Below are 13,889 nucleotides of genomic sequence, written 5' to 3' on the forward strand. Positions count from 1 at the left end.
GGGAAAGACTGAAGGCAGGAGGAGAAAGGGACTACAGAGGATGAGATGGTTGGATGGCATCACTGACTCAATGGACATGAGTTTGGGTAAACTCCACGAGTTGGTGATGGACAGGGAGACCTGGTGTGTTACAGTCCATGGGGTCACAAAGAGTCGGACACAACAGAGACTCAACTGAGAGACCGTTTTATTACTCTGAAACAACCCATACTTTGGCACCCATGCAGTGCCAAATCATGTGTTGATCATAGAGGTAATCAGAATAGGAGTTATGTTTTTAATAGCCATGTATCAAATTCATTTCTGTTCTTAAGAAATTTGAAAAACTTCATTTAACATTCTAAAATAAATGGCTAGTCTTAGTATATGGCAATAGTAAATAATCACACTTCATTTTGATCTATAAAAGCTTTTTTGTACATATTTTATGTAAGATCTTTACTGTCAAATTTACTAGATACTTGCAAAACTGAATATTTTGAATGAGCTGGCATATGGTCAGGGCTGTTTTCCAGCTCCTTACAAATCTGTCTGTCACTCAGATGAGCTAACACACTCAGGGTGGGTGAGTACAAGTCTGGGTAACACATTTTTCACAGAATTTCCTCAGTGAAAGCATGAGAGGGCATTGAAAACATTAAGTAGGCACTTACTGAGAGAGTTTTAAGACTCAGCAGAGACTAAAGGTCGATAAAGTTTGTTGCAGAGGAGTTGATCAGATACAGATATTAATAGCGATTGTTTTCATGGAAATTATTGAGACCATCTAAGGAGTAGGTATGATGTGGGACTAAATGATGTAAACAGATGGTAAGAATAACTGCTAAGAGCTGTTAGCTCTCAGTGGAAAAGTAAAACATAAAATAATATGTATATAATATAACTGTATATATGTGCTTACATATGTGGGTACTAATTTCTAAACCATTAAGTTCCTGAAAAGTTAAAATTAAGCAAATAAAGCTATTATTTTGTTTATAAAATGCTAAATAAATTATATAATGCATTTCCCTTGAATTGAATCATTTTGCTACTGTGATTGATAGCTAAAGTGGAAACCTGAGGGTTTTAAGAATTAATGTGTTTTAAAAATAGGATAAATTTGTTTTTTTTCTTTCCCTGGAGCATCAATCAAATAATTACAAATAGAATTTTGTTTTTCTTTTTACTGCTTTTAAGTTTCATTTTTATAAATAATGTAATAATAATCATCAGGAAGGTCATGATACAAGTGTGGAACCAGTTTCTGTCCTTTGCTTTCTAACTTTCTTATTTCCAATCTCATGTTATAGTGAATAAGACTTTTGCAAATATTATTTCCTTTAATTCAGTTTTTTGGCACATTTTTATCTCAGCATTTTGAATCTTTCTCCAACTGTTAAGTGTAAATTAACTCACATAAGTAGGAAATTTGCTATTCATAATACAGTCATGCAGAAAATAACCCAGAAGTCTAGAGAATAGAGGTACCAGAATATATGCCAAAGGCCTTATTTAGTGAGTACATTAGCTCACATGTACTGGATTTTATTCTGATGACTATAATATATGTAAGGTACAATTGTAAGTATATTCTTTTGGGTTTTAAGAAAGAAAGCTGATAAAATATTGAAATGGTGACAAATCATGTAAAGTATTCTTTTTATAAATTTATTTTTATATCTTATTTTATGAGATTGTTGGAACAGAGGAAAGAGAAATGCATCGATATCACAGACTGTAGATTTATCTCTACATGAGGAACCAGTGGACTGTTGCAAAGAGTGTCTAAGTCATTGCTTATTTCATCCATATATGTTTCTAGATTAAAATTTCCGTGTTGTCTGACACAGGGAAAGAGGGCTAAGAACACAGTTTTGCTCCAGCTTCATCCCATTTTCTTATTTTCTTTTTTAAGCTTATTGAAGATAATCATAGAACTACAGTGTAAATAGTGAAGACAATAAATTTTAAATGTAAAGAGAACAGTAATATAATAATTTATAGGCATTTAGAAACAAGTGCTTGTGTGCGCACTTAGTCGTTCTGTTGTGTCCAACTTTTTGCAACCTCATCAACTATAGGATATTTGCAACAGGCTCCTCTGTCCATGGGATTTATGAGGCAAGAAATTTTTAGCCAAGAGATGGCTGGCTTTTAGAGTGAATTATTCAACTCTCTCAGAGAATTATAATTTATGTTTTGTGTCCTGGACAACTTTTGTAGTTCTTTTGTTTTTTTCTCCTTAGGGATTTCAAGGCAAGACCGGCCCTCCTGGGCCAGGGGGTGTTGTTGGACCACAGGTATGTTCCACTACTTATTTCCTAACAAGATTTATCTTTCTGTTTATATTTTAACTTTTGCTAAGTTGTATGAAATTTATTTTATTTTGAGAATTTTAATATTAATATTTTTTTACTTTTGGATGGTATTTAAATATATGCAATTTGCCTACATCAAAAGAACTTCAGAAAACCATTAGTTAGCTAAAGCAATTTTGTAGTTGTCTGAATGAATAAAAGAGAAGAATAAAATAAATAATGAAAATAAGTCAGAAATTTCACAATCAAGGTAACACAAAAGCCTGATCATGACATCATTTGCTAAAAACACCAAGATACTTTTTAAATAGATTGACCATTATCTTTTTTCACAGATTTCAGATTCTGAAGTGACTTCAGTTTTCTGAGTATAAATTAAATTTAGGTGTATAATATATTAGAAATATAAGTCTTCTAATACAATTCTTCTAAAATGTTAAAATTTGTATTATATTACATCTTTCTTAAAATTTCTTTTTTCTTAACAATGATTTCCATCAGTGGTAAAATATTAGTGTGTAATCTTTGAGGGTATATTGATAGAAGTAATGGCAAAAACAAGTAGCTTTTTCAAGAGAGGTGGCAGAAAGAATCTCAAAATTTAAGGTAGTATTCTGAGTTATAGTATTAAATACTTGTAGACAATAATTCGTGGGAATAGAAAACAAAGTTTTTATTCTGGCATAACATATTGAATGGACAAGACACATTTAGTTTACTCAGTTGGAATTTTACCCCTGCTACTAACAAATTATAGCAAAAGAGCCAGAGCAGTAAAGTGTCTTAATTACTTAATTGCTTTAAATAGTCTTTTCTCAGCCTATAATTAGTTCTTAATACTTTGTTAACTCGAACACACACACACACACAAACACAGAAACAAAATATGTATCTTCTTTCTAGGAATATGTGTGATAGAAGCAAAAATGAAGAATTCTTGGATTGGCTGTTCCTTTTAATTTCAGAGGTCAATCTTGAACCAAAGGAATTTCTGTTTGCTACTTTATCAAGGAAAAAACAGTGTGCATGATACTCTTTTTGCATACTTCTCTGTGTGTATATGTTGAGCCTTTTTTTAAATTGCCTATCAATTTTAAAAAAACCTCTAAAATACTTTTGTTTTTCTTTATTCCAAACAACTTCAAAATAATTTTCTGTGAAAAATTTAACTAAAAGAATGATTCCTATTATGTCACTTATGAACAGAAGTAGAATTAGTGCCCCAACTAGAATGTAAACAGCTTGGGGTTTAACTGAAATTTTCAAATCTTCATAGTTTTGAAAGTTTATCTCTGCCTAATGCAGACATCTCATTTATGAAAACCGTGTTCTTTTTTGTCCTCTTAGTTTAAGGCATAAAAATAGCAGATGTGTTATGACTATGCATCTTCATTGGATTATTTTTCTTCATTGGTCCTTTAAATAAGAAAATCCAATAGTCTATTTCAGATGTAATCATATTTTCATGTTAGGACATAGGAAGTGATTTAATAGGAGCAATATTGATTGTAATACTTGATATCCACTCCTTTTTTTTTGTACATTCATGTAAATCCCTGCTCATTTTTGTCTTGGTGATAGCCATTGCATTGAAATTCTGATTGATGTTTATGGAAAACGTCCTTTGAGGAGAAATGCTTGCTCATTAATGATAAGTTGGGGGCTTTCAGCAATACATAATTAAAAGAATTCAAATCTATATATGTACACCCAAATTTGGGGTAGATATGTTTTGTTTTTGTTTTTTTTTCCTAATCCAAGACCAAAAAGTAAGAATCTGTTGCATTTTTAGAAAAATAAGAGAGAATGATAGCCTATAAGCAATTTAAATAACACACTGGACTGTTTAACAACATTAGCATCTGGAAAATTTCCCTTTATATATCCTTAACTTTATTCTAAGCAGAGATAGAAAGTGACTGGTGACCATTCTCTATTTACACTTGAAAGCTCATTAAAGTCTAGCACCACAAAATGGCACGACTCAGGGGACACATAAATGACCTGACATTTTTCACTTTGGCATTCGCATTAGTTTAAGGCAGTGAGGTATTTGTTATAGTCTATGGCCTGGAGGAATTGCCAGCTGAAATCCATGGTTTTCAGGATCCCCCTGACACATTCTCTAGGCTGTCAAATCAATGTAGATTTACAATTGGAAGGTCTCCAGTCATGGAAATTCCAAGGAGAACCACTTTGGTTGTTTCGGTTCCAGGGAACTTGAGCTTATTATCAAGCAGTGATTCACTGACTAGCTACCCGTGTAGTACCAATAATGCCTCTTTTACTTTTAAATCTATTTGACATCTTATATAAAAGAAGGAAGGAGATGAAATAATGATAAAATGATTTTTAACAATATTTAGACTGGCTTCACCCTGAAACAATCTGGTATTAAACAAAGAAAACAACTCTTTAAATTTATCTATATATTCCCTTTACGCACTCAGATTTTAATCCAGATTATACATAATCTTTCAGACTTCTATCAAGTATTTTACTTTCAATGCTTTATATGCAGTTTTGTAGGACACCATGAAAATAATTGAAAATGATAAACCTTTGTGAAAGAGAGTGAAATTTGTTATCTTTGCCAAAAAATAAAAGAGCAATCTGATGAAGTTTGTTTATCTACTCTAGGGACCAACTGGTGAGACTGGTCCAATAGGTGAACGTGGACATCCTGGCCCTCCTGGCCCTCCTGGGGAGCAAGGTCTTCCTGGTGCTGCAGGAAAAGAAGGTGCAAAGGTATATTCACCATGCTGTTGGAATTTTCTTGGCTGAAATCACCCATTTACTATAGCTTCTCATTACTTGTCTATAGATACTCTAATGTTGGTATAGTATTTAAATGAATGTCGGAAAGATATCTTTATCAGTTTATTGTACTTCAAATCTTGACCGAACAAAAATATGAGAATATTTAGCTTCATTAGCCATAAAACCACCCATTCATGTACACTCAGCTGTAGATAGTGGTTAGTTCATTTTAATGTATATGACATTCCACACACTACTCTCATCATTAAATGATATTCAAATTTTACTCACACTAGGTTAGAGGTAATTACAGTTTTGTTTTTGGAAGCATGTAAGTTTACTTCCTATGATGGATGTATATTCTATTCCTTAGGGTGACCCAGGTCCTCAAGGTGTCTCAGGGAAAGATGGACCAGCAGGACTACGTGGTTTCCCAGGTGAAAGAGGGCTTCCTGGAGCTCAGGTATAATTAACATATTAATGAAACATGTAAATAAGATTGCTTTTTAGAAGCATTCTTTTTTTTATCTCAACTAAATAAAGATTCATGAGTAATTAAAGGGAAATATGTGAGCATATGCACTGGTTGTGACAATACATATAGCAATAGATTAATATATTTGTGTCTGGAATCACTTCCTAACATTCTCATTTTATCAGTTATACATCACTTCTTATTTATATTCAATTCATATCAGTTCATTTTCTTTGCTTTTCACTTTTCCCAGGGTGCACCTGGACTGAAAGGAGGAGAAGGTCCCCAAGGCCCACCAGGTCCAGTTGTAAGTATGATTTTAAAATAGCCATGCAATCCATAGTTGCAAATTATAGCATTTCTTTCATTACTCTCATGCTGTGATACCACAGTGTGTGGAAGAGAAAATAAACATATGTCAATCAAATCAGTCAGTGCCTGGTCTCTACTAATTGCATGCTTTCATGAGTACAGAAACAGAAGTGCTTAGATGATTGAAAATATTTATTTTACCACTGTTGTCAGGAGGTGAAAGGAGCTATCTTGCCTCTTTAAATACCTGAGAAAATAAATCATAGTTTGTCTGATTCTGAGTACTTGATGAGACTTGAATTTTATCAATGTTTATTTTTTTAAAAAAACCATAAACATGAAAGGTGTGTATTCTCTTTATTTGTTATCTAGATTGTTTTATATAGTCATTGTAACCTTATGAAATAATTGGCAAATGAGTAAATATTAGATTTTTATTTTCTTGGAATATATATCAATTCCCCAGAAAGCACTAAATATAACCTTTATTTTTTTCCATAAGTTTACCTTCATTCTTATCTGTGAAGTTACCAATAATAGCCAAGCTATCAATCTTAGTGGTTTCTTCTCATTTTCCATTTTATCTCACCAATCTAAAAAGCTGAAAGTTTCCTAAACTTTCCTCTTAACTTCCTTATATAACACATGGAAGTCATATTAGCTCCACCTCCAAAATATTTATTTAATTCATCCCCCTTTCTTCGTTTCCACTACCATCGCCGTTGTTCAGACTCTTTCCTTTCTCGCCTTGCTTACAGTGTCTTAACCTACCTCCTGACTCCATTTTTACCCTCTTCAGTTGCTTTTGCCCACTGATTCTAGAATTTTCAGTTGCTTAGTCATGTTCGACTCTTTGCGACCCCATGTACCATACATAACCCACCAGACTCCTCTGTCCGTGGAATACTCTAGGCAAGAGCCTACCAGGCTCCTCTGTCCATGGATTTCTCCAGGCAAGAATACTGAAGTGGGTAGCCATTCCCTTCTCCAGGGGATCTTCCCAAAGCAAGGATTGAACCTGGACTTCCTGCATTGAAGGCAGGTTCTTTACTGTCTGAGCCTCGAGGGAATACACATCCTTAACAGGGCCATTTTTCTGCTTATGTATCTCATGGTCCCACACTGCCTTTGGAAACCAAACTCCTTATTATGACCAAGAAGTTTCTTCAAAATTTGATCACTGTCACTATCATCTATTTTATTTTCCTGAAAGCCTACATTCTAATTCTACCCAATTTAATGCACTGAAATTCTTGTTTATCATACTAACACAATTTTTATACTTTGCTGAGGATATACTCTTCTTCTTCCAAGAAACCCCATTTTTCCTTTCTCTATTTGAAAAAAAATTCCTACTCATCTATGGAGATCAAGTTTAAACATTAAATCTCCCTAAGGTCATCTTTGGACAGTTTCCCTCCATTTCATATATTAGTGAAATTTCTTTACTCTTTGTTCTCTTTGTTATGATTTATATTTTAGAAATTGCTTTAGAATATGTTTGGTTGTCTCTTTCATTAAGACTGTAAGTTTCTTGTATTATTTTGGTTAAATTCACAGCACAGTGTTGTCAATATAATCATTCCATATCTACCTATTTAAATTTATCATACATCCTGATATTGGAGTTAAGTGTATACAACATAAATAACACTAAAAAAAATATACTCTTTGGCAGATTGATTAACATATATTTAATCTGAGAGCATACAGATGTCATATTACAATGATTATGGTGGTATGGATATTTGATAAAAATTTTTTAAAGAAAAATAATATTTGATAGTCAAAAAAATATAGAACATTTTAAGATATGCTGATAAGTTAGTGGTGGTAGCACTAGTAGGAAAAATATTTGAATAAGACAGAAGTGCTTAAATTTGAGCATAGATGTTTACATGCATGCTCAGTTGTGTCTGACTGTTTGTGACCCTGTGAACTGTGGCCCACCAAGCTCCTCTGTACATGAGGTTATCCCAGCCAAAGTACTGGAACGGGTTGCCATTTTCTCCTCCAGAGTATCTTCCAGACCCAGGGATCAAACCCACATTTCGGTGAGTCCTGCATTGGCAGGTGGATTCTTTATCACTAAGCCAACTGGAAGCCAGTTTGAGCATAGGTAGAATCTTCAAAATTTTCAGTGCAATGCAATTTACCCAGAACTTTAGATTCTAAAGAGAATTTTATTTCATAATATGGATTCATTTTTTAAGATCAGTGGTGATGCATCTGTGAAACCTGAATCATGAGCACAGCATTTATGTTGTTTAAAGTTATTTTTAGGACCCAAGCAAACAATGTTATCTCAGTTCTTTGGACAGTTGAAATTAATATATTTATAAGGTACATAATACGACCAGGAGATAGAGATATAATTTAACCGGATAAAAATCAATGATTATCTGATTACATTTGAAAGAACTTAGTAAATATGACTTTTAAAAGATCTAATATTCATTCATTTAGCATCAAGAACTGTTTATTTGGCAGTTTCTACTTACTTCCCAGTGTACAATTAAGCTGCAGAGAATATACACCTTTAAGAGACTTAAAACTAAATAGCACTATAAGTCAGCCAGTGATTAAATACCTAATGATATACAAACAACAAATATTAATTATTCAAGGGCAGGGGAAAAGAAATCAGTAGAAGTGTCAGGCAGGAAGTGGTCCTTGAATTTGACTTCACAGAGTATAGATGATTACAAAACTATGTAAGATCAAGAGAATGATATCAGGAAAGGAATAAGGTGTTTAGGGAACATCTGGTCTTACCAAAGTGGGCACCTTAGAGAAGGACCAGACCATGATGAATTCTTTCTAGGATGCAGGTACTCTGCTACGTATTTTCATAATGTAATGCTAAAATATATGTCATATGATTACTGAAGTTCTAAAATGCCAAACCGAAATAATTTGAAGATTTGGATTTTTTTTGAGTAAGTGGACTATGAAAACTGCAATAAAGTGTTTTGTAGTAAACACATTTAATAAAGTTTTAGGGGAAAAGTTGTCATTAGTGTATAATATATATAACAAAGAGGAGAGAGACTTGTTGAGCATAAAATTTCAGTGATCAATGTCATGATAAAGGAGTGAGCCAATATAAGACAGCAGGAAGTCAGTGCCCAGTGCAGATGCAACAAACACTAGGAAGGCAGGATGGTAGGATTTATTCCTAAGATTGGATATGGGTAGTGAGGAAGATGAAAACAGAATGATGACTTCAAGCTTGTGTCCTTGTGGGAGTGACTGTTTAGTGATGCCGTGGTCAGTTTCACCTGGTCAGGAACAACAAACACTAAACTCTCACATAAAAGCTCAAAGCCTCTTAGTAGCAACAAAAGATTTTAAAATGCTTTTATACATTGCTGATAGAAATGCTCTACAAATTCTGACTGTGAGTTTATTTTTTTGGAATTAAAATCTATCCTTAACAATAATTTAACATATCCAAGTCTAAAGGCATCAACAAATTAAAATTCTTCCTTAAATTTGGAAAAGGAGCCACTAGAAGGAAAGACATCATCCACATTGATTATGCTTTATGCTATTGTAATTGCTATAAAATATTGTAAAGAGATTCATGATGAGGTTCCTACTGCATGAAATAAAAGTGAAGTGAAGGAAGGGACTTTCCTGGTGGCTCACATGGTAAAGAATCTGCTTGCCAATGCAGGAGATGTAGGTTCAGTCCTCGGTTGGGAAGAGCCCCTGGAGAAGGAAATGGCCACCTACTCGGGTATTCAACTTCTGCTGCTACGGCTACTAATAAGGCACTTCAGTCGTGTCCAACTCTGTGTGACCCCATCCCTGGGGTTCTCCAGGCAAGAACACTGGAGTGGGTTGCCATTTCCTTCTCCAATGCATAAAAGTGAAAAGTGAAAGTGAAGTCGCTCAGTCATGTCCGACTCTTCGCAACCCCATGGACTGCAGCCTACCAGGCTCTTCCGTCCATGGGATTTTCCAGGCAAGAGTACTGGAGTGGGGTGCCATTGCCTTCTCCATTCAACTCCTACTCCATAACAAATGCTAAACAAGCCTTAGTTTACTCCATTTAAATAAACTACATGCATGTGAAGTTTGATTTTGAATTGTTTCATTTCAAATTACCAAGATTTAGACCAAAAATTATTGATTTTCTAGATGAAAACTATAATTTATTCAGAAAATTTGTTTATGGTAATTCTCTCTCTCTCTTTTTTTTTTAGAAGATTTATGGTATCATCTTGCTTAGTTCAATCACTCAGTCGTGTCTGACTCTTTGCCATCCCGTGGACTGCAGCAACAGGCTTCCCTTTCCATCACCAACTCCCAGAGCTTACTCAAACTCATGTCCATTGAGTTGGTGATACTGACATCTCATCCTCTGTCATCCCCTTCTCCTCCTGCCTTCAATCTTTCCCAGCATCAGGGTCTTTTCCATGAGTTAGTTCTTCGCAACAGGTGGCCAGAGTATTGGAGTTTCAGCTTCAGCATCAGTCCTTCCAATGAATATTCAGGACTGATTTCCTTTAGGATGGACTGGTTGGATCTCCTTGCTTTCCAAGGGATTCTCAAGAGTCTTCTCCAACACTACAGTTCCAAAGCATCATTTCTTCGGTACTCAGCTTTCTTTATAGTCCAACTCTCACATCCATACATGACTACTGGAAAAACCAGAGCTTTGACTAGATGGACATTTGTTAGCAAAGTAATGTCTCTGCTTTTTAATATGCTGTCTAGTTTGGTCATAGCTTTTCTTCCAAGGAGCAAGTGTTTTTAATTTCATGGCTGCAGTCACCATCTACAGTGATTTTGGAGCCCCCCAGAATAAAGTCTATCACTGCTTCCATTGCTTCCCCATCTATTTGCCGTGAACTGATGGGACCAAATGTTATGATCTTAGTTTTCTGAATGTTGAGTTTTAAGCCAGCTTTTTCTCTTTCCTCTTTCACCTTCATCAAGAGTCTCTTTAGTTCTTCACTTTCTGCCAAAAGGGTGGTGTCATCTGCATATCTCAGGTTATTGATATTTCTCCCAGCAACCTTGATTTCAGCTTATGCTTCATCCAGCCAGGTATTCCACATGATGTACTCTGCATATAAGTTAAACAAGCAGGGTGGCAATATATAGCCTTGACACACTCCTTTCCCAATTTGGGACCAGTCTGTTGTTCCATCTACAGTTCTAACTGTGCTTCTTGACCTGCACACAGATTTCTCAGTAGGCAAGTCAAGTGGTCTGGTATTCCCATCTCTTTAAGAATTTTCCAGAGTTTATTGTGATCCACACAGTTAAAGGCTTTGGGGTAGTTAATAAATCAGAGTAGATGTTTTTCTGGAAGTCTCTTGCTTTTTTGATGATCCAACAGATGTTGCAATTGATAGTAAAAACAAAGAGTAAGAAGTGCTGACCTCTTTGTCAAAAAAGATAGTAGACTCTATTTTGCAATGTTAATAAAAAGTGACATTGAAATATCAGAGCTTTTCAATATATTCTGACCCACACAAAGCAAAATATATTTAATAGTCATCCATCTATATTTGTATCCATTCATAAATATATTTTACATCTATTCTTTTATTCATAATCTATTCAGTTGGAAACATAGGCCATACTACTTGTATCACATTGTCATGAAAGCCTATAGAAATGGATTCACAGAACTCTGATAGGTCTAGCTATGATGCCCTTGGTTTGTATTTAGAGAAACTCTAATGTGTAGAGTTGTATCAACCAAAAGCATCTATTCAAGGATATGGAACACTTTTATGCAGGGCTCTTATTATGAGTATCCTCTGAAGAAATCTTTTTTTTCTTTTAATTGTTACAAAAATTAAATTTCTTTTTTTAGCTATGGCTTACAGAAATAATAGACTCAAATTTGAAACATAGTAGAGAAGATAACTTGTTTTATGACTGTTTTGTAACTTTTTGCATTGAATTCTATACAAGAAGTACATATAATGTACCTTAGTATTATATATTTTATTTTATTATAATTACAAAATTTCAAAATACTAGACAAGACCTATTACATTGACTTCATAAACCATCCATGGATTGTAACCTGCATTTAGGAAAAGCATAGTCTCTAAACTAGGTTCCTAGTATGAATTTTTAGATTACTAATACTGATAGTCCTATTTTTTGCCAATAAAAAAGTTATTTGCTTACTTATTTTTCTTGCCTACATTTCTTTTTTTAACATTTCTTATTTATATTATCTTTTAGTTATGTCTCCCTTGTAAACTGCTGTGAGTCTTTTCCTATGAAAAATTGAATAATGAATATGCCATTCAATCTATTAAGCTGAAATTTTACAGATTCATTAAATGGACATTTCCTGCATAGAGCTTATAGTTTTCTGAAGAAGATGGATGTGAAACAGATAAAACAACATAGTAAATAATGAGTAATCTATTAAAAGAACAAAGAAAGGAGGGTTAAAAACAACGATTTTTCCCTAAAGGAATTATGTTAGAGTTCAAAATACAAATAATAATCAGTTTTATTTATGAAAAGCAAGTTTCTTATGGGTTTGACTTAGTCTCGAAGTGTTCAGTGCAAAAAACTGATATTTCATCATCAAAGTTCTCTGAAGGTCTAGCTACTAGGCGTGTATGCATATTGAGAAGCAGTTTTTAGTGCTACTGCTCAAGCCGAACAAAATTATCCCAACAGGATACTGTTCCTTTGAGCTTCTGAAGTCTGGCCTAAACCAAATGCTCTCTGTATGCATGATGATATACACAAAAGCTGGTAATAGATGCCCATCAAAGGAGGGCATGTTTTTTCCTCTCAGGGGGTTTACTGACTAAGTGGACGTCTTGATGCGCACATGCAGAAGGCAGGAAGAAGCAAGAGACTGAACCACAAGAGAGGAAGGCAGCACAGCATTTTTCCCATATATTAAACACAGACTGAGTAAACATTTTATATTTATGTTAACATACAGTATATACAGATAGATTATGCAAACAAGCTCTCAGTTTGCATTTACCACTGATATATTTCATAAAGCAAATCAAGGAAAATGTATTCCCTGAATAATCTCTCCCTCGTATTTTTATTTTTCTGAAAAGAAAAATCCCCTCAAGGACTTTCCTGGAGGTCCAGTGGATAAGATTCTGATCTGCCGATGCTGGGGGCACAAGTTTGATCCCTGGTCAGAGAACTAAGATCCCATGTGCCACATGGCATGGCCAGAAGATGAAAATAATAATAATTTTTTAAAAAATCCCCTCATTGCAAACATTTATTTCTCTAAAAATAAGAAGAATTTAAAAAATTTAATAGTGTGATATTAAGAGCCCTTTGTCCTTACAACCACATTTCTCACTTTCACACCTACCCCTTAGAAAAGTGGGAATTAATTTGGAGAGTGTATATGGGAGGGGCCAGATACATAGCTGCTAGAAGGTAAATGTCCAAGGTTTCATATCTCTTCTTTAGAATTGTATATGCCTTTCTTATCATAATTCCTATTCTAATTTTCCCCCACCTCTTATTCCAGAGAACCTTCTTCTTTACTGGCTTTTTACTTATTCCTCAAACAAGGAGCTAGACAAGTGTTTAGAAGGATTTCACTTACTAACTGGGTCACATGTTATTCTTTTGAAAGATAAAGCACACTTTCTATTTTGGGATCCATAGACCTTAGGGGGCATGCAATCAGGATTAGTCAAGTAGAGAGATGGTGTGGGATCAGTGACTGAAGACTGAGACATTGTAAGACTTTCACTTAGTCTTTGAGTACTTATGTTTTAAATTCTAGTAATGCTTGATATTTTATCTGAATTTTCAGCTTCAGTCAGTTCAGTTAAGTCTCTCAGTCATGTCTGACTCTTTGTGACCCCATGGACTGCAGCACACCAGGCCTCCTTGTCCATCACCAACTCCCAGAGTTTACTCAAACTCATGTCCATTGAGTCAGTGATGCCATCCAAGCATCTCATCCTCTGTTGTCCCCTTCTCTTCCTGCCTTCAATCTTTCCCAGCATCAGGGTCTTATACAATCAGTCAGTTCTTCGCATCTGGTGGCCAAAGTATTGGAGTTT

At 34.6% G+C, this 13,889-nt stretch overlaps 1 protein-coding gene across 1 annotated transcript in view; it reads left to right on the forward strand.

The window, feature by feature from the left end:
• COL11A1 (collagen type XI alpha 1 chain) overlaps positions 1–13,889 on the forward strand; it is a 214,344-nt gene that overhangs the window by 135,187 nt on the left and 65,268 nt on the right. Inside the window, exons 38-41 of the mRNA XM_020906100.2 lie at positions 2,229–2,282; positions 4,941–5,048; positions 5,434–5,523; positions 5,789–5,842. Coding sequence (XP_020761759.2) covers positions 2,229–2,282; positions 4,941–5,048; positions 5,434–5,523; positions 5,789–5,842 — 306 coding nt within the window. The remainder of the gene's footprint in view (positions 1–2,228; positions 2,283–4,940; positions 5,049–5,433; positions 5,524–5,788; positions 5,843–13,889) is intronic.

This window comes from Odocoileus virginianus, chromosome 5 (genome assembly GCF_023699985.2).
Source record: "Odocoileus virginianus isolate 20LAN1187 ecotype Illinois chromosome 5, Ovbor_1.2, whole genome shotgun sequence".
Lineage (NCBI taxonomy): Eukaryota > Metazoa > Chordata > Mammalia > Artiodactyla > Cervidae > Odocoileus > Odocoileus virginianus.